This window comes from Nicotiana sylvestris, chromosome 6 (genome assembly GCF_000393655.2).
Source record: "Nicotiana sylvestris chromosome 6, ASM39365v2, whole genome shotgun sequence".
NCBI classification, from domain to species: Eukaryota; Viridiplantae; Streptophyta; class Magnoliopsida; order Solanales; family Solanaceae; genus Nicotiana; species Nicotiana sylvestris.
Window position 1 is genome coordinate 70253618 of NC_091062.1, and position 26907 is coordinate 70280524.

The window sequence follows — 26907 nt, forward strand, 5'->3', positions numbered from 1 at the left end:
TCTCTATACTTGTCTTAGATTTATTTACTTTATAATCTTTATTTTATAACCTATTATTATTATTATTCTAAAGAATTGTTTTTTAAAAGATAATAAAACCAAATAACACTATACTACTACTAATACTAAAGTCATGCCCTGCTGTCCTCACTCCAAAAACATCAAAAGGTGTTTGCTTCACTCTTCTAAGACTCAAAACTCCTTTCAAGAATGAGAACCAAATCTGTAACTGGGGCGGGTTTCTTCCTGCTGTTGATCCTTACGACGTCACATGGGTTCCAGTCCGACGAGCTTCTCGTCGACGATGAAGAATTCGGCCTCGAAGGTGGAATCCGATCCCGTGCAGCTGATCCCAATGACGTCAAAGTAGGTTCAGCACCTTCTTCTCCTGTTCAGTCGACCCGGAAGAGGTCTGCCGGGTCGGGTTCCGATTCAGATTCGAAGATCCAGTTCACTCTAGAACATGCCTTCGGTGACTTAGATTTCTCCCCCGCCGGCACCTTCACTGCTCGCATCAAATCTCCTTCTCATGGTTCCCAGGTCTTCCCCTAATTATTCTTTATTTTAACGATTGAAACTTTTTTAAAACTTTTATATAGTTATCAACGTAATTGAATTATTATTTGTTGAAAACTATCTCCTTAATCGTAATTATAGACATTGTTGGGTAATATTAAGATCTTAGAACACAGGTTGATATCAGTTTACTTAATAATAAAGATAGTTTGTTAATTTCATGGACTTGCAATCTGATTTAAAAAAAGTAATGCGACCAAACAACTTTAAAAGACAATGTACAAAGTAATGACTCCGAAATACAATCAATGCTCTTATCCGTAAGATTAAGAATATTTACTGTAACTACATGTATCTGCTGCTCGTGTGAAGCATAACTCTGGATGACTTTGACTAGATGTGACTTGGAAGAATGTTATTTGGACAGAGGGACTAGGAAAACTTAGCCCTTTGGTTGTGGAATGAGGTTGTTGAGATATTCATGGGTGGGGTACTAGCACTTGTTTATATTCACAACTATTGAGTGTCTTGCAATAATATCTAAGTCTATCATAGTGGTTGTTAAAGAAAAATGGCTATAGATGGACATTTTGTTAGAGTGGGAATGACCTTATACTTGTAATTCTACAAGAAGTATCTAGCGAGAACTATTTTGATAAGGAAAAAGTAGAAGGTAGAAGTATCTAGTGAGAACTAGATCATGCTAGAATTTTCCTTTACTCAAAAAGGATCATGCTAGGCTTGTCTATCTGGCTTTTACCCTATATTAAGGTAGACAATGTATAAATGGCACAACTTCTATAAAGTGTCCATTATGCAACTTAGACAATGAATCCTTTGAGCATTTGTTCGTCATATGTCAATATTTAGCTGCAATATGGAGAAGACATTACATTGGAAAGGGGTTAATAGGCAAAGCTATGGGTTGGCATGGGCTGTTGACCATGCACACAGGGAGGTCTTCAGGGGCAATTATATATAGAATGGCTTTGGCTTGCTGTATATATAGTGTTTGGTGTGAAAGGAATATGAGTATTTTTCATGTCACAACCCCAAACCAAAGCCGTGACGGCGCCTTACACTGCTTGCCAGGCAAGCCAACATTCAATATACAGAAATAAACTTCAATAACAATAAGGAATAGCCTCAAAAGTGGAATAGGATAAATAATTATAGCCAAACAGTGCTACAACTGAAATACCATCTCAGAACCTGGTGTCAACAAGTACATGAGCTCTATAGAATAAATAAGTACAACGGTCTGAATAACGATGCAATACTGTTTGAAGTACATAAATAGTAGTAACAAAGTAAGGAAAGGGGACTTCAAGGCATGCAAATGAAAACAACAGTGCTACCTTGAAATCACCAATGGTACCGGTGCAACTCTCTAGCAATCAGCTCTATTAGCAGATTCTGGATCTGTACATGAAGTGGATAGTTTAATATGAATACAACCGATCCTATGTACTCTGTAAGTAGCTCGCCTAATCTCGGATTAAAGATAGCGACGAGATTGGCTAGGTCCGTTACTCACTTTCAACATCCAACAATAACAGTAACAACACAATGATAGTAACAAAAGGGAAAAACAGCTCAAGAATAACAAGTTCAACTTAATCACACATTAACAGGGAAATAGGCATGCTTTCCAAACAAATTAGTTAAAGCATCAATTTCATGATATAGAGTATCAATTAGCATGAGGAAGATACGTCTCTATGCCTGCATGAAAAGTAACAATGCCAAAATCAACGAATTCACGATGAAATCATCAAATAAGCACAATCTCAGCACTGTACGGGTGCCTGGCATAAAGTCCCTCACTCAGCACATACCAAGTGCCTGCACCCACAAGGCCCAAAGTAGCATGGGTTATCACTCGACTCCGGAGGGGCGGATCCTAGCCCAAGCGCTGATCGGATCAAAAGTCGACGATCATCATAACTCAGCCCAAATAGCCTGGCGCACGCGTCACCTCAATATCAACTTGATTTCTGTGTCGCTGTTTTTTGAACATCATATTTGAGTTGGATTAAGAATGATTGTATATTGGATGCTGAAATTAGTTATTTTAATTGCAGTTTAATTTTTAATGTACTATAAATTCATAGTGGTTGATACTTTTTTTAATTTCTTGAATTCCCGTACATTGTGCGCTTCACTTCAAAGAACTCACTTTTCACTTCAACTCCGATGGATCTGGTCACATTTTGCGCTTTTCACTTTCAATAATTCTTGGCTGACTTTTACTGTCGTTGATGTTTGACTTTTTACCATCCAGTAATAGATTTTTTGCACTTCTTGTCGCAGACGCAAACGCTGACAAAGCTTCGCTTCTCCAGAAATGCTTTTACTGAAACAGAGAAGGAGGATTTCAAAGTAATTCTATTTTCTGTTCGTACAATCATGGCACCCTTTTTGTTTTATTTGTAACTTTTCTTGTGAATATTATGTGATGCAGAAACTTTTGAAAGGTGATGACTTTTACAGAATAAGAGTACCGTCCAAAGTATTGAACCTTCCTGGCAGAGAATATGTTGTTTCCTCGGTGAAAGCAGTAAGTTTGGAACTATTGTGGCTGGAAGTATCAGCATTTTGTACATGTGTAGTGTCTATACATTTAAACATTCATAAGGAAGGAATAGTTTGAACTGGTGTCAATACTTTGCCTTTGTGTACACTGTACAGATGTATGCCATGCCTTTTTATCCTTGTGACATTGAAATCTTAGGATTAGGAAAGTTAAATATTGTGGTGAATGACAGCACGAGTTTTCTTTTATCAAGCAAGGGCATTTTGTCTGTAAAACTTCTTTCTGGGAAGAAACTTTCATGTAATTTAACATGTACTTTCTAAAGGGCAAGTTTTCTTTTATCTAGCGAGGGCATTTTAGCCGGTAAAATTTGTTTGTCAGAACAAGAAGTTTCATATATTTGCGACTTTAATACTGTATCTCTTATGGAATCTTAATAGAAATATTGAAACTTGTTAACTTCTTTCTGGTGCTTCTGGATCTGCATATGTGCATTTAGCCTTGCTCTTGTTTGAGTTAAAATTTATATCGCCCTAGGAAGATTTAAATCATTGAGAAGCCATCCAGAGTGCTAATTAACAATTGCTTACCCAAGTTAGATATTTCTCCCCCTCAAGAAAAAGAAAAAGTGGTGCATAAAAAGTTGAATGAGCTAGTTTGTCCCCCTTTACAATTTTATTCCTCTGTTTTGTTAGATGTAAACAGCATTGAGAAAAAGTTCCCAAGAGGGCCCTTACTTGCTCAATGATACTTAATCATAGTTTTATTCTGTGAAAGTCTACAGCTCGCTGGCTGATCTGCCTATAGTTTGTAGTTTCGCTATATTGATTTTTATTTTGTACCGTGGATTTGTCAGTTGTTTAAATTGATTATCCAATCTTAACCTTTGTAGTACAAACTATGAATTCTTTTCAACTTAGGTGCTCTCCTTTGTCACACACGATCCTTTATACTCTATTTTTTTTGAAAAAGGTAACAATTATATTCTTCAGCACCCAAAAAAACAGGGTTGGTATCTAATGTTTTCAAGTACAACCCCTGAAAATCTTACAGAGAATCAAAAAGGTCTAGTAGTAATTCTACATCACCTATCAACTCTTCTTTACACCAAAAAAGAAAAAGAGAAATGCAAGAACTCTTGATTTTCTATGTTGAACGGCTCTTGCCTTCAAAACATCTTGCATTTCTCTTGTTACAAACTGTCCACCATATGCAAGCTGGAACAATCTTCCACTATTCCTTGTGACATGTTCTTCCCCTAATACTGTTCCAGCTGCATATCAGGCCAATGATATCTTTGAACATCACCCAAACAATACCAGCTAGTGCTATAAAGAGCTGCCAAAGTTGTCTAGTAATAACATAATGTAAGAAAAGATGCTCATTGGCTTCATCTTCCCGCTGACATAGAAAGCATGTAGAGCTGGTCTGAATACCTCTTCTTTGAAGAGTTTCTAGAGTGAGGCAGGCTTTTCTTACAACTAACCATGAAAGAAAATAACTTTGTATGGTACTTTGATCTTCCAAATCTTTTATCAAGGCCAAGGATTGTTGGGATGTCCTCTAGATGATAGATATTTGTATGCTGCCTTGACTGGAAATTTAGAGCTACTGCCTCCTTTCTAGGGGTGTTAATGGTTCGGTTTGGATCGGTTTTTCCCTAAAAAGAAACCAAACCAAGTAAGTCGGTTTTTCAAATATTAGAACCAAACCAAACCAATTAAGTCGGTTTTTCGATTTTTTCTGTTATTTGTCGGTTTTTTCTTAAATATAAGACATACACTACCAAACACATATTTCAACGACCACATTTTCAACGTAGCACTATCAAATCAATTGCCCTTTGAGAAATCTATTATTTAACAAGATATATTGATGATAATTGAATCAAATAGTGATGAATAATTTAAGAACTCAATTAAAAATATATTATTTTTAACATGAATAGATTCTTACACTTAACAAAAGAAAACTACCAATCAAACTAGAATGTAAAGGTAAAGAACTGTTCTAAAAGTGCAAACGATTAACATTTACTATAAAATTTTTGAAATTTTGTATAAAAGTATACATATATATAGGTGTAATAATGAATTTAAAATAGCTACTCCTATATTCGGTTTGGTTCGTTTTTTTTTTGATTAAAACCAAAACCAAACCAAATTTGATCGGTTTTTAAATTTCAAAACCAAAACCAAACCAAACCAAACCAAAAAATATCGGTTTTTTTGGTCGGTTTGGTTTGGTTCTGTTTTTCGGATTTTTATGAACACCCCTACTCCTTTCCATGTAAGAGAGTCCTCCGCTAGCATTTTAAGAATCTCAATAGCTCTATTGACTTCCCAGTCATTGAGAAGCCTTCTAAAAATTAGCTTCATTGAGAAACCTTTTAAAAATTAAGTTCCAGCCCTGGGAGCTCCAAGATTCTTCTACTGTGGCATTAGGTGAAGTGGTGAGATTGAATAGATCAGGAAAAAGGTCTTTCAATGCTCCATGACCAATCCAATCATCATGCCAAAATGATATCTTCCTCCCATTTCCTATCCTAAAACCTGTGTTTGTTGTAAACTTCTCCCATAGATTCCTGATAGCTTTCCAATTGCCAGCTCCATAAGGAGTTTTCATTGGTTTGGTGCTCCAATATCCTGATTGCTCATACCTGCATGTGACAACTTGTCTCCATAAGGCTTGCTTCTCAGTGTTGAATCTCCACGACCATTTCAGTAAGAGACTTTTGTTATGCAAACTTAAGTTTCTAATGCCTAGACTGCCAATTCTCTTGCTGGAGATGAGAGTGTTCTAGCTGACAAGATGGAGATGGGAACCTTTGGACTCTCTGTTGCCTTCCCAAATAAAGTTCCTTCTCAGTTGGTCAATTCTTCTCCTTACTTTGGCTGGGATAGGAAATAAGGACATGATGTAAGGGGGTCAGGAGTCCAGGACAGATCTCACCAAAATGACCCTTCCCCCTAGGGATAAGTATTGTGCTTTCCACCTTGTAAGTCTCTTTTCACATATATCAAGTGCCCCTTCACATATATATATGCAACTTTGTTCTTGGTACCTAATGATAATCCCAAATACTTAGTTGGTAAATTTCCTACTTCACAACCCAAAATGCCAGCTAGAATTGGAAGGTGCAGGATCTACTAGGTTTAGATCATTGATTGTGTCGGAGAAATCTCTTATAGCTCTGGTTAGATGGGGGTTGTTGCTTCTTTCATTTGAGTGTATGGTTGTGTTGAAATCCCCACATACCACCCATGTCCCATTACAAAGCCCTCTTGAGGCTGCCAACTCCCACCATAAGTCTTGCCTCTAAATTCTGGAATTTGAGGCATATATCCCTGTGATGAACCATGAGAAATCTTGGCCTATTGCAGTCAATCTACAAGAGATACTCTGACTATTAGAAGTAATCAACTCCCCTTCTAATATTCTTTTATCTCACATGATAAGAATTTCCCCGCTAGTACCAATAGCTTCAAGATTGACAAAATCCACCCATCTACTCCCCCGTAAGTGTGTGGCAACAAGAGTTATCACCTTCTATCTTTGTTTCTTGAAGAACCACTACTTCACACCTCCATTCATTAAGAGTAATTTAATAAGTCCCCTTTTCTCCCCATCATACAATCCCCACATCAGTGTTGTGAAAAGTGCTCGCTTCGCGCTTGGCACATGGTCTCTTAAATAGCGTGACCCTAGACTTCCCATCTAGGATTCCATGACAGTATATCGATCTTCATTAATCAACTTTGAGGGTGCCTCTTCCCCTTGACCCTAGACTTCCCATCTTTATATTTGATGCCTGATTTTAACCTCTTTAATTGCTTCTGACCTTTTGGTTTGATTGCAGTGTTGCTTTGGATTGTGGTATCTTCCATCTTCTTGTGCCTTCTACTGTCAATCTTCATGAATAAAGACATGGCATCCTCTTCGCACTCTTCAAAATCAACCCCAAATTGCTTACTTGGTTTGAGAACATTCATATGCACCCACAATGAAGCTTCTTCTTCTGCCCTTTGAATTTGCATGTCAATTGGAATAGCTTCTTCATCAATACATGCAAATGGATCCCCAAAAATAACCAACTGTTTGCTACCCTCGTCCACATGCAATGACTCCCCTTCTCTGATGAGTTGAGTTCCCTGGACCGAGGGCAAGATTAGAGGAACCTGTACCAAGTCCTCTTCGATGCCTAGAGTAGAGTTAGTAGAAAGTGAAGAAGAATTGAGTTCCAAAAGTATAGGATCAAAATGGTCTTCCTTCATCTCTTTTGTCTGCTCCTTCGAAGACATAAACATCGACACTTCCAAACATGGCAGTTGAGATCCAGAAATTTGCTTGATGTCCATTTGGTTATTAATAATCGGCCCATTAAAGTCTTTGGTAGTTGGGCCATTAGAATGTTCATTAGTTGGGCCTTTAGGGATAGCCACATGTGGTCCCTCAAATTCTTGGATCTGATTCTACAATAAAGGGTCAAAAGAATTAGGACTCACACTAATTAATTCCTCAACTTGGGCTTTTAGGGTTGGGCCTTTGCACCAAGAATTAGCTGATGGATCTGTCAAAATTGGGCCCACACGAATTAATTAACTGTGGCTCAGAACTCCCTTTTGTTTAAAGAGTTCAGCATCAACCTCACGTGACTCAGGCACGTGTAAATTTTTTGAAATTCTCCCTTCAATGTGCACACGTGACCTAGGTACTGTTGTGCCAAATAAGTCCCATCTTCCAGGCTACCCCTATTAACCATCAGATATTCTCTCCCATCCACACCGGCAATCAGAGCAGCCATCAACGTCGTCGGAACTTCACACCATACGGGATTTTGTACAAATACCCATCGCTGTTGTCACGACTAGAAATCCCAACCATGGGGTCGTGATGGCGCCTAACTTCCACTTGCTAGGCAAGCCAATGTTAGCTAAAGTATTAACCAATTTTAACAATTTAAAAGCAGGATAATGATGATTAACGAGTAATAAATTCTGAAATACATGGAATAGATACAAAAGTAACACAGTCTACCCAGAAATCCGGAGTCACAAGTACATGAGAGACTAGAAGGCTACAAGTATGGTCTGAAATGAGGTACAACTGTCCGAAACTAGATAAACAGTAAAAACAAGGTAGAAGATGGCTTCAAGGATAGCGAACGACATGCAACAATACCTCGAGTCTCCTATGAAAGTCGGATATGAGCAATCTTCACTACACGCCGCTGGGACCAACACTGCACAAGAAGTGCATAAGTGCAGTATGAGTACAACCGACTCCATGTACTCTGTAAGTGTCGAGCCTAACCTCGACGAAATTATACGGAACACACGTCAACTCATAAGAACGAGACCCGAGGGTCAACTAACGGAGGGCCCCAAAATAACATCATCTCGAAATCCTCATATCACAGTTTCGAAATAGAACATCACAGCTACAATCACTACCACACATCATACTTTGCTGCAACGCACAACTCGGTGCCAACAATATCACAATATCTGTAGCGGCGTGCAACCCGATCCCATTATCAGTTCGTTTCAATACTGTTGCGACGGGCAATCCATTTCCAATATAAACTCATTAACATGAACAACTCAACACAACCAGTAACGTAATCCTAACACAAAAAGGTACTAAAGCGTACAAAACACCAAGGATCTACTAGTACAACAGAGAATAACCAATACCTCGTACCCAGAAACCTCAATAATTCATTAACACAAGAATAGCTAAAGAACTCGCACAATTGGACACAATGTAATAAAGTACAACAAGTAAGATAAAGACAATAAAGGCAAGTAAAGATATGAATCAATGAAGGTATACAATTAATACAGGTTGGCACATATGTCAGGTAAGCAGGTATTGATTGAAAGATGAATGAACCGAAACATGTAACAACTAACTGAAAGTTAACAAGGCATGAATAATAAGTAAAGCATGAATAACAAACAATGACATGTGACAAATCATAGCATGTAATGAAATATAGCATAGAGTAAATAAAGATATAAAGGTAAATCGCCCAATTCGAATGCTTGAACCTATGGCAACGTATATGCACTCGTCACCTCCAATATACGCCTTTCCCACACATAGGTTCATGTAGCAAATGGACCAAACAAGTCCTCATTCTCTCAAGTCAAAGTTAAACACGACACTTACCTCTTTCCGCAACCAAATCAATACTCAACCATGACTTTTTCTTTGGAACAAGCCTCCAAACCAACCTATCTAGCAAAATATCGTTCAAGCAAGTCAAAATAAGCTTTGGAAACTGCCCACGTGTGAAAAAGATTCAATCTTTAGTTAAATTGAAAAAGTCAACCCCGGGCCCGCTTGGTCAAAGCCCGAGATTCAGGCCAAAACCAGATAATTCACCCCCGACCCCGGTTATGTGATTTGTTTTGAAATTCGATCTCAATTCGAGGTCTAAATCTCAATTTTACAAAATCCTTAAATTCTATCCAAAATTCCTAATTTCTACCGTGAAATTCCTAGATTTGATGTTAAAAATTCATGAAAAGTAATGGGAATTGATTGAAAACTAGTTAAGATTACTTACCAATGATTTTGGGAAGAAAGCTCTCAAGAAAATCGTGTCTATAGTGTTTAAGGTTGAAAATACTGTAAAATGATAAGTCTCGATTTTTCCATCTTTTACCCCGGCCCAGCATTGCATTTGCGAACACTTGTTCACAAATGCGACAAAATCTTCGCATTTGCGAAGGACACCCCCTTAGCACATGCGACTCATTCTTCGCAAATGCGAAGACCCAGCTCCTCAGCCCATTGCTTGCACATGCGATCACTTGATCGCAAAACGAGGCTCGCAATGCGAGATCTCAACTGACAATCAGCAATTGAAATGCACCAGCTATTCTGAATCAATCTGCAACACCTCCAGAACTCACCTGAGCCTCTCGGGCTCCAAATCAAACATGCACACAAGTATATTAACATAATACAAACTTGCTCGCTACCTCAAATCATCAAAATAACATGAAATAACAAGAATCGATCTCAAAACTCAAGATTTCAACTTGAAAACTCAACTTTCACAATTTTTCACATAAAACGCCGAAATGCACTCGGGTAACCCCAAATCCCAACCAAACATGCATACAAGCCGAAAAGCATCATATGAACCTACCGAAATCGTCAAAACACCAATCCGAGGTTGTTTACCCAAAATGTTGACCATGGTCAACTCTAGCTTCATTTTAAGTCAAAAATCACATTTTCATCAAAATTTTATGTCCGGAAAACGACAGGATCACTCACGCAAATCGATAAACATCAAATGAAGCTATGGGGGGTCTCGAAACACAGAAATAACGGCTAGTACCCAAAACAACCTATCGGGTTCACAACTGTCTACATGTATATCTTTCGGCATGTTACTCCCGTCTCCCTTCACTTTGATTCTAGCCCAGTGTAAATGGTTTTTTAGTGTTGTCTCCTCCATTTCAATCCAACCATCACAGGTGATCACCTATTGCTTTGAAAACTTTCTGTGACCCAAGGTTAATAGGAAGTCCCAGAAGCCTAATCCAAACCCAATTACGCTCCACCTCTTCAGGCAAGTAGCCAGTAGTAGGTTTCCACCATTCAAGGATCACTTTGGTCTTCTTCCAATGCCAGTCACCCTTAAGAACATGTTCAGCATCCTTCGTTGAAGTTCAAACAAGAACTGGTAATCGTTCATCTTGTACACATTCACACCAAAGGTAGATTTCCATGTGATACAGGCCCATCTCTGGATATCATGTAAAGTTGGAGTCTCCTTCATAGGAGTCCGAACTTTTCCAACTATGCACCTTCTTAGCACATCTTTGTCCGATAATTCTGAACCCCAGGAATGATGACTTTGGAATTGTTGGATTTGATTGGAGAAGATTTAGTCCCTTCTGATGGCCATCTACTGGTTCTGATTACTTCGTTAGCGGATGACTCCCGCTGTGGGTTTCTGACAATAGGGACATTCTTCTCTTCTTCTGGGACATTTATGAACCTTTGTATTTTTTGAGCTATGATTCCCCACCCTGCCTTAAATGTAACTTCTGGTGTAATAATGACATACCTGCGCGGCCCCTGTACAGCGACGAAACTGATGTACCTTCCATGTTCATTGTATTTAAGAGTGCAATAAAAATCTGCATAGTGATCGTTCATATTCCACCTCCTTATCGCCCTGCCATGCTCCTTTGAGGCCACATTAAATACCTCTACGACCCACTTCATAACTTTGAGGCTTACAGTTGCTTTTCTCATCAGGTTCCTGCTACGTTCAACCCATTCGAACCAAACTTCAGACCTAGAACAATTTTTTTTAATGTGAAAGGATTTAAAACCAGCATGATAATAAATCCTGTCACTGTCCATATTAACAGAATAACACGATTGAGGTTTAAACAATAATCACAGTAGGTGAGGGGGTGAATTCCGGTGGAGAATCACACCGGAAAAGGTTATTCGACAGTCCTAGAAAGTAGGAGAGAGAAGTGTCTCGGGAAAGGTGCCTGGGAGCATTTTGTTCAAAGTTTCTTTACCTTAATGTAGGTCATTTCTCTTGTCTATTTTTATATTTCCATTTCAGACATTAGAATTTCCTTTGTGATTTGGCTAATTATTCTGGTATTTTCCTGGAATACTGCAAGCTTCAAATGACATGCTCATCATCTAATTGCTATTACTGTTTTTGCCTCAGAGGTGTCTTCCTCGGGATGGTTTGGAGGAGCACTTTGTCATACATATGGTAATATTCAACTTAATATTTGTTACCTTATACCTTAGTTGTCTATTTAGGTTCCAGCATGATATGTTCCTTTTCTGTTTTCCTTTTTTGTTGGATGTAGGTGGTTAAGAATATAATTCTGTCTTGTCTAACAGGATTTGTTAAGTACTTCGGCTACTGTGGAAAGTAAAGAAAATAAAGTTAAATTAAGATATTTCAACATGACGTATTTCCTTTATATATCATATTAGCGTGTTTCGCATTTTGTATTTTCTTCTAAGGGAAATAGGTGGTTTCCTTGGCTAGTTTAAGTATTTCTCTTGAATTTCAATTAAGACATATCAGGTCAGAGTTTTTGTTATTATGCGAACTAATCAAGTTGGCACAGTCTACTCTTTATTTGTGCAAATCTTTCATTTTTATCTGTTAGGAATTTGACTTTGATGTGTTCATTGCAGGACGGTGTGAATATTTTGGCTGTTAATTATGGTTCCCCTGGTGCATGCCAATACCCTCGTCAATTGAAGCTTGTAAGTATTGATCCCTAAGTTTTAGACCCCTCACCAGCTAACCTCCCCATCCTTTCTCCCTAACTTATATGAAGCATATCATGTATGTCTAATCAGTAGTTCTCGGATTTGAGCTTGAGAATTTTGATAGGGCAATAGAATGATACTACTCTGTTTGAAAGCTTTAAGCTGTTGGAACGGGAAATAACTTAAATGTAATTACCAATATCTCACCAATCATTCCAAATTTGGGTGCTTTGCTCTGAAAGCATCTATTAGTATCTGAAGATCTTTTACCAAAAGATACCTTTTGGAAGATTACATGATGTATTTAGATTTCCTAAGGGAATTACAACCTCATTTTTCAAGGAACCTCTATATTTGCCGGACTTTTGATTTTTAGGTTTAGACCAATGACCGAGGGAAAATGACTTTTCACTCGCACCTTTTGTGATACTTTTTACAATTGAAGTGTTCTATTGTGAAAAAAGAATCTATCTCATACAGAAGAGGTATACAATAGAGATACCAGCCAGTGATTTTGACATCGCCACCCAGAATATTCTTTTCTTTATAACTGAGAAATCCCCAAGGGCTAGTGGCGCACAGCTCGAAACTTGATGGATAATGGGCCTAGAATATCTTATATGCAGCTGCGTGCCAAGATATACCCCAAAAAAACAGCAAAATCTATGGATAGTGGAAGCATTTTTCCCATCAGAAGCTCTTGTATTTCTCCTCCCAACTAGTCACACGATAGCTTGACAGATGATATCTCAAGTTCCTCTTCTTCCAATGGAGCTGGCTTTGGACCTTCAGCTCCAAAGTAGATTTTTGCACTGTTAGGCATAACCCAGTTAGTACCGGAAAATTTCCAGTCTTGTCACCCTTGGAACTGATAAATGGGTGGTCGTCCACCCATTTATCAGGAAAAAAAAATTATTCCAGTCTTGTCACATACTTGGAACTTATAAGTGGGTGGTCAACATCTGCTGTTTCTTTACCATAAGAATCTCCAAATGTGTATTCTTCTCTGCCTTATATTATTAGCCGTAAGTATAGCGTTCCAAGCAGTTACATAAAAGTATCGACCTCCTGGGGAGCTCTACTTTGCAAGCTACTGAATGTGGAGAAGTATCTGGTTGGGTTTTTCAGCAAATTAGGATTTGACTTTAAATTGTCTTGTCATATGTCCCTTCCATAGCCAAGAGGCGTCGTCCTCTTATTTTGTCTAAATTCAAGTCACTCTCTAATTGCTTAGTTCTTCCTTTCTCTGTCTTGTAAAGCCTTTCTGAAGTGCAGGTCCCAAAACATTCATCCTCTTTCCTCATAGCAGCCTCTTCTGGTTCTGGAGATGCCAAAAGTGGCTAAATCAGATCTTCAGAGGCATAATTCTCCACATCCAGAGTGAAAACTTTAACTTATACTCAGCTGGAGAAGAAACAAGTTTCAATTTCATTGAACTTCAAAATCCAAATGTGAGTTCTGTAATGTCCAGGTGCAGTGAGACTTCTTTTTTCTGATAACCCAGAAATTCCCTAGGGCCAGCTGGTGCACGGTACAAAACATGGTAGATAATGCCCCCCACCCTTCTCTGCCCTAATATCTGGCTTTTGCTTGCGGCGGGATTCGACCTTATGACATGCCCCTTATTCATATATCACGTGCTATGCTCTTACCACTAGACCCAGGGCGATTCAATGAAACTTAAGTTCTTGACTATTACCTAAAACATAGATCATTGGGTTCATGTAATTGGGATGGATTAGCATTCACTACATAACCGAGACTCAGATGGTAAAGGCAGGTCTTCAGATGGCAAAGGCAGGTCTTTTGGTCATACATCAATATACGTGCAGAAATCTTGCTTAGACAGAGTAATTCTTTCTCAAGTTAGAGAAAACTTGACAGGCGTATATAGTTTAATGACTAAGAAAAGATTATTTGGGCATCTGAAAAACAGAAAAGATTATTTGAGTTCACACTTCTGTTAATATGATTTTGGTTTGAAAGACAAATTATTACTAAAAGCTAAAACATTAGAGAAATAATCTGGATTGCTATTTGGAACAATAGAACAAAATTCATGATATGCTACGGAATATTCTAGTTGTGGAACTCTGTCTGGACCATGTTCTTACAACTGAAATGCGCAAACTGGAACAGCTAAGTTGATTCAGTCTGTACTACTAATCTTTAGAATTATCTAAAATCTGGTAAGGAATAATGCTGCTATTTCGGTATCTGAAAAATCTGCAACAACCCAAAGACCTTTTATACTCAAGTTGAAGTTCAAAAATAGAAAGTCTTGAATTCTCACCTGAAATATTTCAGTCAAAGAATCAAGATAGTAACTAACCGACAATTCATATCAGGCTATTGAGAATTTTATAACCATCAAGTACTGATAAGTAGCAAAATGAGAATTACTTCATGCAATGTGATTTAGTGTAAGGTGGATACAGGTTATGGTTTCCTACAATTAGCTTTAGGTTCTTGAGAGACTCACTATTAGATTTGTTTCCAGGATGGATCAATTAGTATTGCTGGTGATGCTTTTGAATCATAGTGTATGAGATATTCATGTCCTCTATGTCAGTTACATTTTTCTATTTATAAAAATCTGGGGACTATTAGCAATGTCATGCATTAGGCAATGTTTTTTTCGTGTGGAAGTAAACCGTTTCCAAATCATTTCTGCTGGTTCCGTTATGGATTCACATGCTGCCTTTTCTTTTCTTTGTATATTATGCTCTTTCTAGCTTATTAATAGGACTTGACATTAGCTAGTTTAGTAAGTGAAATGTAATAGCAAATTTTCATGGTACTGGAGAAGGAAAAGGATTTCATGTAAATAAGATGCTAATCCTATGACTGATGCTAAGTTTTGTGCTTCTATTTCAGCCTGCAAAATGGTCCTTTAACTCGCACACAGTCCTAAAGCCTACTGAACAGGCACCCAGGCAAGTCACTGTAATTTTTTATTTTCCTTGTTCCTGACATTGTATTCTCCTTTTGCATAAAGCAAGTGACGGGTGGTAACTAATCAACTTGGGTAAAAAGATCATATCATGACGCTATGCTTGTTATCAGGGAGTTTATATAAGCTAATAATCTCCTTGAGAGAAGCTTCAAGTACCTAGCTGTTTGCCAAAGGATAATTTGATGTGGCTTTTTAAATTGTAAATATGGCTCCGGCACTGCCTTTGTTTTGAAATTGATTAATTTGACTATTCAAAAGCAAAATGTGTCAACCTAGTCAGGAGGGGTGGAGATTAGGGGAATCTTCTCATGTTCCTTCTGAGAAACTTAAAGAAATGGCTAGGGAACAGTCTGTCAGATGACATTGTCCCTACTTTTAGTACGAGCATTACAGATATTTTTGTTTTTGAGCTTCTATGGAGCAGAAAAGGAAGATAAAGTGAAGCCGAAGAAATTTGTGCATGTTTCCATGAACTTATGTTGCTTATTTCCACGATACTAAAAAAAGTTGTTGGAACAGAACACCTATATTTTCAGAAGCTGTTGTTGGGGAGAATGGAGAGGGTGAAGAAATTCAGCCTCCAGAGAGATCTTTCTGGGCTAAATATGTGAGTTTGAATCAGTTACTTGTTTAGTTTCTTGTAAACCTAATAATTGCACACCCTCATTCTCATATTACAATTTTTTTATGATCTTTATTTCAGTGGATGTATTTGATCCCTCTCGGACTCATTGTTATGAATGCTATGACACAAGCGATGAACATGGCCGAAGAACAGACTAGCGGACAAGCAGGGGCCCAAGGACAACAGGCTATTGGAGCTCAACGTGCACAAAGTACTGTGGTACGAAGAAGATGATAGGTGAGTAAGTTGAAGTTAGTTTGAGTACATTTGTGATTTATCTTCATTATCTATTTATACATCCATGGTATAAATTGTATTAGCCCTTCTTAGGTGTCTACAAATAATGTATATGTGGTTCCGAGTATATTAAATTACAGCAAATATCATGAAGTACTTTTTAATTTTATTTTCAATTGTTTGAGATTTCCTGTAGTGTCTTTGTTAATGTAGTGATTAGCTGTCTCAATAAGTTTAGAGTTCCCAAAACAGAATTTTAATTTGAAATGGACATGCACACGTGTTATGCACAAAGAAATATGTGATGGCCTATCTGAAATGTTAACCAACTTTTATGGTTGAAATGTGCACTTTCACATTCCACTTGTACAAGACAGCACCATATACCTTAATTGTGTTTGATGCTTCCATTTCTCTTTCTTCGATCTCTCTGGATTAGTATAGCATATACCTTTATAGGTCGCTTCTACTGATATAGTATCTGTTTTGGGGGTTATATTTTATGGAAATTTGTGTGGTCATCACTTCTTCCATTGTTTTTTGGATCTTTTTGTTTTTTGTTAACAAGGAAAGGGTTTTTTGATGAAGACCCTTACGAGAAAAGGGTTGATGTTTGCTCTCCACAAATGGTGTTCTTTGAGAAATGTAGGACAAAGTGGAGCGTGGTTGGTTGCATTACTCTAGCATAAACCAAGTTTAAATTCAAAGATGACTTTTTTTCTCTGCAGATGAATATGATCTGCCACTAATGACTCTTCACCCGTTCGAAAACCCCTTTGTCTCTTCTTCTATATCACCCACCTAAGGTAAGAGGAGAAATCTTCTCAAACTTCCTTTGATTTATCTTCTTGTAGGATGTAAAGCTAAGCTTTTGCATTCTACAAGTGGTGCTTTGTTGGAAACAAAGAGGGGTGGAGTGCCTTGTTGATTCCTCCCACTCTAGCATAAAACCAAATTTAACTTTATAACATTTTCCCTCTCCAGATGCATATGATCTGCCACTCAGGATTCTCCACCGGGCCAAAATACCTTTAATCTTTTCTTACACATTAGGGGCACAAGAAGAGAAATTTTCTTAAATTCATTTATCATAAGCTGTATCCAGAAGTTCTTGGTAGGAGTTGATCATTTAGATTCTACAATTGGTGCTTTTATTAGAAATAAAGAGAGGGAATGGAGTATGGTGATTACTGCTATTCTAGCATTCTTCTTTTCCTCTTTTTGGATTAATATTCCTGCCCTTCTGGCATAAACCATGTTGAGCTGAGGGTCTATCGGAAACAACCTCTCTACTCCATCGGGGTAGGGGTAAGGTCTGCGTATACACTATCCTTCCCAGACCCCCACGTGTGGGATTTTACTGGGTTGTTGTTTTTGTTGTTGTCTCTAGAAATGCATGTGATTGCTACCAAATGCACATGTCCGAAAGCCCTTTTGTCTTTTTTACACATCACCCAAATAAAAGGAGAAATCTTCTCAAACCTTCCTTTGTTGCACACCCAATCCAAGGCCTCTTGGCAATGTTGAGATTCCACATGTGAGAATGCACAGGAAAAAAATCTATTATCTATATTCTATTAAATAATGATACAATGAGCTTTATTTATATAATACATATCCTACTCCTATTCTATGTGGGACTAGGACTAATTAACGTTATTTACATAACTATCTAACCTATACCAGTTGTCATGGCTTGAGACACGTTCGCCATTGTGACTGTTGGAAGAAATTGAGAATATGACATAGTAGTGAAAAAAGATTTGTTACCAGAAATGTGATCAGATGCACCTAAATCAATGACCCAAGAATCGTATGATGAAGATTGGGAGACACAACAACGACGACAACGACCCAATAAAATTCTACAAGTGGGGTCTGGGGAGGGTAATGTGTACGCAGACCTTACTCCTACCTCGAGGGAGTAGAGAGGCTATTTCCGAAAGACCTTCGGCTCAAGAAGACAAAAAAAGACAATACTAGTACCATCAATAGAAACTATAAGAAAAATATCATCATGAAAATGGGAATGTAAATGCAAAGCGAAATCTATAGATAATACATAGCCCTGGCACTATGGAAAACGAAAGAGACACAAGTCTCAATATAATGTGGTAGAAAAATCATCCAACTTTTCATAGTATTGTATCCCATTTTGCTACAATCAATTTCTCAAATTCTTGACTAACACTTGTATGATTAACCGTAGAATGTCAAATCAGAACACATTAAGCTGAAGACTTCCTTTTTTTTTTCTTAGTTAGACGGAGTTGGAAAGGAAAGGAAGACCTTCGGAAACCAAGTTCTTCATTTGAAATAGTGAAAAACTAAAGAAATATCTCAGAAAACATTGTTCACAACAAGAAAAAGTACAGTTCAGGCCAGAATCACTGTTCATGCCGGAAAAAGTGCATTGTTTACGCCGGAAAAAAATATAAGTTGTCGGAATTTGGTTTAAATTGGATAGGTAGGCTCGAATTACTGTGCGATTCAGCTGTCCTCAAGGAGCTCCATCAAAATCTGGCTGGAAGATGGCCCAGACACCCGACGCATGCACAAATCTCGCCGGAGAAAAATCTGTCTGTCCGGAATGTGAGGGCGCGCGGGGCACACTTTTCCGGTGTGGTCAACCATGAAAAGAATAGCATACTTCACGAGTGTGTCCAAGTTTATAACAATAAGAACACTTGGGTCGAGATCTTCCAAAACGACCTCCTCGTCAATTCTCCATGGCCTAAGATGTCCGATTTTCCATTGTCTGAGATGCGAGAATAGAGGAGTCAACAATTGGTGATGAGACCAATGTGTGACTTGGTGGCGCAGCAATACGAAACAATCGAGAGAATAATTCATCAATTGGAGGAACCAAAGGACTAGCCAAAATTTGGTCTCTCACTGAGTCAAGGTCATTTGGCAGTCCAGCAAGTGTAAGAACTAGAAACATCTTCTGTCATTGCTCTTGTTGTTCAATACTAGCAGTGACTAGCATCAACTTTTCAAATTCCTCCATAACCGCCTGCACTTGTCCAAAGTAAGTAGACATATCCAATTCCTGTTTCTTTAAGCTTGTCATCCGAGATATCACATTATAAAAACGAGATATGTCATTAGTGTATAAAGTACGAGCCTTCTCCCAAACTGAATAACATGCCTGGAATGGACGAAACAAAGGCATTAACCAGGAATCCATCGATCGCCACAACAAACTACATAGTTGAGTATCAATTTTCTCTAGAGTGCTTTGGCCTTTTCATCTCCATCACTTGTCTTCTTGGCTAGGTGATCTTGAACATCTTGACCCTTGCACCACAACTCAACAGAAGAAACCCAGGCTAAGTAGTTTGAACTTCCCATTAAGGGTTCCGAAGTAATCATCAAACTTGAATTTCCAGAACCCGTGTTTAGAACCAAAAATATCAGGCCCCAAAGACATTGTTGGACCAAATAGCACAGACAATCAAGAACACTAAAAAGCTCACAGGAACAGTGAAGGAAAAAACATTGTATTTGTATCTCGCCAGAATTTGAACGGTCGTTGGAAAATAGAAAAGTCGTCGGAATTTGATGTAACTTGAATGGATAGGCTCATAATAGCCTCGCGAGCAAGCTGTCCAAAAGAACTTTTGTCAGAAACTGACCAGAAAGCAGCTCACGCGTCGGTGCGTGAGGAGATTTGTCGGAATTTTCTTCCCTTTGATCGGCACGTGTGGGCGCATGTTGGGATACAACTGGGTTTTTTTGGATTTTGGTTGCCGGAGAGTGTAGGACCCTGTGGTGGTGTTGGTTTTAGCACAACATTGAGGGAAACATAGGTGATGCAATAACAGCCCTTGAAGTCGTCGGAAATTGGTACACGGCGATTGTCTGGCCGAGTTTTCTTTTCCGGATGTTTCTCACCAACGCTTTGATACCATGTGAGAAGTATAGCACGGAAAAGTTTTATATTAATTATCTAATGTATTGTATAATGCCCTATTTATATACAGTGATATATAATAATTGGTATCTACTTTTTGATGTGGGACACTATACATGACTAACTACTTAACATTATATTCTATCCAGTTGTGATACAATAAACCCTATTTATACAATACAATCTTACTCCTATTCTATGTGGAACTAGGACTAATTAATGTTATTTACATAACTATCTAACACCACAGGGGTCATCAATAGATTCCAACAGGGGTTATCTAACTCTTATTAACTCAGTTCTTGATGCACTTCCAACATATATGATGTCTTTGTTCCCCATTCCAACAGGGGTCATCAATAGATTGGATAGCATCAGGAGGAACCTTTTATGGAATGGGAACAAAGAAAGGAAGGGTTACCACTTGGTGAAATGGAAAGCACTTACTGTTGGCAAGAAATTTGGAGGCTTAGGGATCAGGAACTTGAAGATTCAGAGCAAAGCTCTTAGAATGAAATGGTTGTGGAGGCTCAACAAAGAGGATCAGCTCCTTTGGGGAAACATTATTAAAGCAAAATATGGACAGAAAGACAAATGGATGACTAAGGAGGTCACTACACCATATGAGGTTAGTCTATGGAGATCCATTAGATCATTGTGGAGTGAATTGAGGGATGACACCAAGATCAAAGTATTTGATGGAAATAAGACTAGCTTTTGGAAGGACAATTGGCATGGAGTTGGCAGATTGGATGTGGCTTTTCCAGAAGTCTTCAATTTGGCTCTACATCAGCAAAGGACTATAGCAGAGATGTGGACACCTCAAGGATGGAACATCATTTTTAGAAGACATATCAATGATTGGGAAGCACCAAGAGTGGTGGATTTATTCTGTGTACTAGAACAGTTAAGTGGATTACAAGAAGATGCAGATGTTCTATGGTGGCAAGGCAGCAGTAAGGGTATATTCAAGGTCAACACAGCTTACAAAAGGATGAATCATTCCAACCAGCAGATAGCTGATTGGCCATGGAAACCCATCTGGAAAACAAAAATTCCTCACAAAGTTGTTTGCTTTGTGTGGCTATTGGCTAAGGAAGCTGTCCTTACACAAGATAATTTGATGAAAAGAGGCCTCATCTTATGTTCTAGATTTTTTGTGTGGGGAAACAACAGAAACAGTTAACCATCTCTTCCTCCATTGTAAGATAACTTCTCACCTATGGAGAATTATTCTTAACCTCAAAGGCATCTCCTGGACCATGTCTGGGAAAGTTATAGATGCTCTTAAAAGTTGGGAGGAAGCAAGACTACATGCAAAGGACAGGACTAGATGGAGAATTATACCAGCTTGTGTTTGGCGGACAATTTGGAAAGAGAGAAACTCCAAATGTTTTGAGAATGTGGAGAATGGAGTGCAAAAGATCAAGTTAAACTTTATTTTGCTGTTAAGTTTTTGGTGTAATCAGATGTACACAAATGATACTAATACCATTATTGATGTTTTAGACTCAATATAGAGAGTGTTAGTGATAGATAGAGTCTCTTGTATGTATGGTTTCAGTACTACCTAAGTAATGTTTTTGCTACATATGAAACATAGAAAAGTTACCAGTTTCAAAAAAAAAAAAAAAACTATCTAACACCACAATCTGTGCTTTATCAGAAACAAACAAGATGGATTTCGGTCTCCCCACTCTAGCTTAAAAATATTTTCTCCAGGTGTCCGCCAGGGTCATCCTGCCCGCTCCAAAACCCATTTATATTATCTTAAACATTATCCGCTTAAGATAAAAGGGCAGCCCGATGCATAAGGCATCCCGCTTTCACGCTGGGTTTTGAGAAAGGCCGGTACCTTAAGGGGTATGATGTAGACAACCTACCCTAGTGCAAGCACCATCCACTTAAGATATAGAGGACAAATCTTTTCAAACCTACCTTCATTCCACACCTATGACCTCTTGGAGGAGAGTGGGTTTAGGATTGGTTCCACATATTTAAGAAGTTGATGACTACTATGTTTCCGTTTTCTCTTCTAGGTTCTGCCAAAATTTTGCATAGCAAATGAAACGAAGTAGATAAATTTTAATGCCTTTTGCTCTTTATTTTGTTTTAAATGTTTTTATCTTATAGGTGAATCTCAAATTGCATATAGAGAGGCTGTTTCCAAAGACCTATGATCTCTTGGAAATTTGGAGGCATTGTGGATTTCGCCAAGGACAGAACAAAATGGAAACCAAGGATCCATTTAGACAATACCAACTAATTAGGATTAAAACTTGGTTTCTATGTTGGTTAGGATTCCATTTATTCTGTTTTAAGACTGCAATGCCAGTGTGGGGTATGTGTGAGATTTAGAGAATCTCTAATATTATTTACTAATGTTTTTGATTGATAAATAATAAAAACTCATCACACCGATCACAAAATAACAATAAAGAAAGACTCTATAGTCGTGCATTGAATTTCAGATATCTAGTAGAATTTTTCTTGTGTACATCCTGGCCAATAAAAATTTTCTGCACTCTGAGACTTTTAATTACTGGAACTGGCTCTTTTGTGAGAGTTAAGAGAATAAATGCTTTGCGCATTACGAAGCCGACGTAACTCATTGGCTTTTTGGCTGGACGAAAATTAAAATGTATACGTTTTATATGGCTGGTGGAGTGTTACATTTTTTGTGGAACAACTTTTTTGGCAATTGACTCCTATTACATTTTCTGTGGAACAACTTTTTTTGCAATTGACTCCTATTACAGAAACTGTCGTACTCCCTACGTATCATTTTCTGCGATGCACTTTGGCTGGGTACAGGGTTTAAGAAAGAAGGAAAGTCTTTTGAAACTTGTGGTCTATAAACAAGCCATAGATATTTTCTGTGGCGATAAATCATCTCATTAAGGGTAAATTCGGAAGTTTAAAGTTAAATTATTTCTCCATATAGAAACGTATCAGTTCTTTTCGTGACAGAATAAAAGGAAAGTGCATCACATAAATTTAGACAAACGACGCCTTACATACTCCAGCTTTTTGAGGGTTCGATAATTTAAAGCACTTTTGGGCTCTCCCTTCTATTTCTTTGTCCTTCCTCCTCTTGAGTAATGCTGTATTCTGGCCCGGGCCTTAGTGGGCCTAACGGGCCGGGCCTCGCGGTCCCGTGATCCTGGGCTCTGGCGGTCCCGGTCTTCGTGGGCTCAATGGGTGGAACCGGCCCGTGACGGGCCTAAGCCCACATGGTCCTGTGCTTAACGGGCCGGGCTCGTGGGCTTCGCGGGCCTAACGGGCTTTTTTTTTAAGGCAGTTTCTTGTAGTATCATGGCTATATTAAAAATATATATGTAGTATATATGTATATCTAATTATTAAAGTGCTTGACGAAAAAGAAAATAACAAAACAATAATAAAATACTAAATTGTCATGCATAATATATTTTCTTGTAGTATATTATATTGTATCTTATGTATATATATTCTCTTATATATTTTCTTGTAGTATATATATTGTATCTTATGTATATATATTCGCATAATATATTGTATCTTATGTATATATATTGTATCTTATGTATATATGTTCGCATAATATATTTTCTTGTAGTATATATATTGTATATTATGTATATATTTTCGCATAATATATTTTCTTGTAGTATATTATATTGTATCTTATGTATATATATTCTCTTATATATTTTCTTGTAGTATATATATTGTATCTTATGTATATATATTCACATAATATATTGTATCTTATGTATATATATTGTATCTTATGTATATATATTCGCATAATATATTGTCTTGTAGTATATATATATTGTATATTATGTATATATATTCGCATAATATATTGTCTTGTAGTATATTATATTGTATCTTATGTATATATATTCTCTTTTATATTTTCTTGTAGTATATATATTGTATATTATGTATATATTTTCGCATAATATATTTTCTTGTAGTATATTATATTGTATCTTATGTATATATATTCTCTTATATATTTTCTTGTAGTATATATATTGTATATTATGTATATATTGTAGCTTATAAATAATTCTAAGTATAGACAAAGAAATATTGCGAAAAGAAGCTCATGGGTAGAAGCAATAAATTTTATTACCAAAAAATGACATATCTTTCTTAGTCATCCTTCCCCCAATGGAATGAGCACAACAAGGTACTAATACCACCATTAGAAGGAAAAAAACTAAGGAAGATGTGCCAAAATACAAGTTACATATTATTCTATGTATTATCTCTAACAAATCTCATAAATCCTTCAAGGTTCGGAGGAGGTTGCGTTGGTGGTGGTGGAAAAGAAGCTTGTTCATCACCACTTCCGGGCGAAGCCGAATCCTCCGCAAGTTCCGCTATCATTTCTTCATAAGCTTCATCTATCGCCGGTTGTGCTTCTGCAATTCCAAAGTTTCTTCTTTCCGAGCGGATCCAATCTCTAAACAATACTGATTTTTCCAAGCTATCCCTCATAGACGCTCTATGATCACCTATTTGCAGTCTTGCTTGACTGAAAGCGCTCTCTGATGCAACAGTTGAAGCTTGAATTGATAAAATATCCCGAGCCATCCTTGCAAGAACAGGAAAATGTTTTTCCCTTGCCTTCCACCATTCCAAAAGATCAAAAGAGCCGTCTGGATTCTCCTTTTCAAGTCCCTGAGACAAATAAACTTGAAGCTCATTTAGATGTGAAGTTTCATCATAATTTTCACCTTGAGACCCCCTGAACTCCGTCCAAGATTTAAGAGCTTTTAAGCCCGCAACTCTTTTAGACGATTGTGAGCTAGACGAAGTAGGGGTTGGAATAGTTGGCCTAGCATGCTCTAAGGCAAGTTGATAAGCATTATAAACTGTTTGAGCATTAATCTTAATTGAAGCTTTTGCATCTGCAAGTTGTCGCAATTTCCTCATTTGAAAGATCTAAAGCCTTATAAATATTTGAATACCAAAAATGAGGACCTCCCAATTTCATTGTAGGATTTAGCATTGCAGCAAGACCATAAATAGGAGGGATAGGAAAAAAATATTTTTTAAACTTTTGTTTCATTTCATTTATAGCAAGTTCATAAATATCCCCACCCTCACTAAATTCAACAAACAAATCAGATAGTGCTGCAATATAAACTAAACAGTTTGAAATAGTAGGATAATATTGCCCAGAAAATGCATTTGTAGCAATTTGAAAATGTTCTAAAAAATCTAAAAGAATTTTAACATTAGTCCAATCTTGAGTGGTAAGCATTTCATCATCATCCTCACCACCTACCAAACATTTTTTTCAAAGTAAATGCCATATTAATTATAATTATGCAAACTAAACCACACAAAAATATATTCTAAAAACGTAAGAGTTGAAACGAGTTTACCGGATTGCCGAACAACTTCTTGAAAATTGAAAATCGTTGAACACTTGAAAACTTCAATTCAACAACTTCACAATTTTTCACGAAATTTCAACAATAAATTAAGTAATTGTAGTAGAGAGATTGAGAGAGATTGAGAGATATTGATGAATTGGTGAATAAAAATGAAAGAATGAGGGGGTATTTATAGTTGAGAAATGGGGAAAAGTGTAATTATATAAAGTTTGGGGGCCAAATGGCCATTTTTTAAACTTAAAAACGGTCATATTTTCAGCCCAAACGGCTAGATTTTAAATATGGCCGTTGGAGAATTTTAAATTTTTTTTTTTTTTTTTTTTAAAATAGCCGTTGGGCCCGCCAGGCCTTCTGACGGTCCCGGGCTCGTGGGCTCAAACATGAAGACCGGCCCGTGACGGGCTTAGGAGGACCACCAGGACCGGCCCACCCAGGGCCGGCCCACCAGGCCCGTTAGGACCGCGGGCCCGGTCCGGTTCAGGCCCGGCCCACCGAGCAGCCCTACTCTTGAGTGCTTGTAGGAGTTGGCAAGAGTGCATGTGATACTAGTTTTTTGGATTTTAGCTCCCTCGCAGATTACTACTGATAGGACCTGTTTAATTTCTGCAAGGTTCCTAGTGGAATTCTATACTTCCATAAGGATCCAGTTGTAATTTTCAGCACAATCTTACTGCTGCTTTTGCTTTTACTTATCAATAAAAAAATATCTTTGCAATCGGCAACTTCTAACGGAAAACATCTATGTTGTTTGATTCTTTGTGCTTTGATTCCAGCAACTTGCAGATCCCCTGGATTTTGGATTTTCGATGTTCAAGATGGTAGTACTGCGGAATCAGGCCCGTTGGTTCTGATTGAAATATCCATTGCACTATCCTTAGATATGCTTTTGTGGGGTGAACAATTAACCTCTGCAATGATTTGAGGGGAGTAGGGGCATTTTGAGTCATCAGTTATTTTTGATTGACATGATTGAGGGTTAGTATACATTTTCTTCCTCTCTTATGGAAGATATTTGTAGGTTTTGCTCGTTACATTTGTACCCATCTTTGAGTGTCGTTGAAGGATACTTTCCTAAGATGATGGCAGATGTAAAACATAGGTCTATATCCTTGATTTCAGTAGTTTGTACTATTTATTTTAAAGTTTTCCACTTGAACATTCTCTCTTTTCATGCTTTTAACGTTGTCTTTGTGATTTTCTAAGTTCCTGCCAAACTTACCTCGTTTCTTTATTCTTTCTTTTTTGATGTTACGAGAACTGACAAAAGAAAAATACCATTGTACTTTTGGGGAGGTCTCAATTCAGGATAACATCATTTTGGGAGAGGTCTTAGCAAATTTGTTTTTGCCTATTTTAATATGAAAATTTCGAAAATCAGAATCATCCCCTGAATCGTTTATGATTCTGTGGCTGAGAATTTGTTTTTTTAGAAAAATGACA

General features: G+C 37.6%; 1 protein-coding gene across 2 annotated transcripts; it reads left to right on the top strand.

The window, feature by feature from the left end:
• The first annotated feature begins 112 nt into the window (after positions 1-112).
• On the top strand, positions 113-26623 carry LOC104232557 (uncharacterized). Of its 2 annotated transcripts, none has more exons than XM_009785783.2 (9): positions 113-540; positions 2830-2898; positions 2981-3076; positions 11772-11819; positions 12257-12328; positions 15212-15270; positions 15810-15897; positions 15994-16152; positions 26241-26623. In XM_009785783.2, exons 1-8 carry the CDS (start codon positions 211-213, stop codon positions 16147-16149), a joined length of 918 nt encoding a protein of 305 aa, XP_009784085.1. In that variant the 5' UTR covers positions 113-210; the 3' UTR covers positions 16150-16152; positions 26241-26623. The 2 variants fall into 2 exon arrangements, with proteins under 2 accessions (XP_009784085.1, XP_009784086.1); XM_009785784.2 differs by lacking the exon at positions 26241-26623 and adding an exon at positions 22202-22565.
• The last annotated feature ends 284 nt before the right edge of the window (positions 26624-26907 follow it).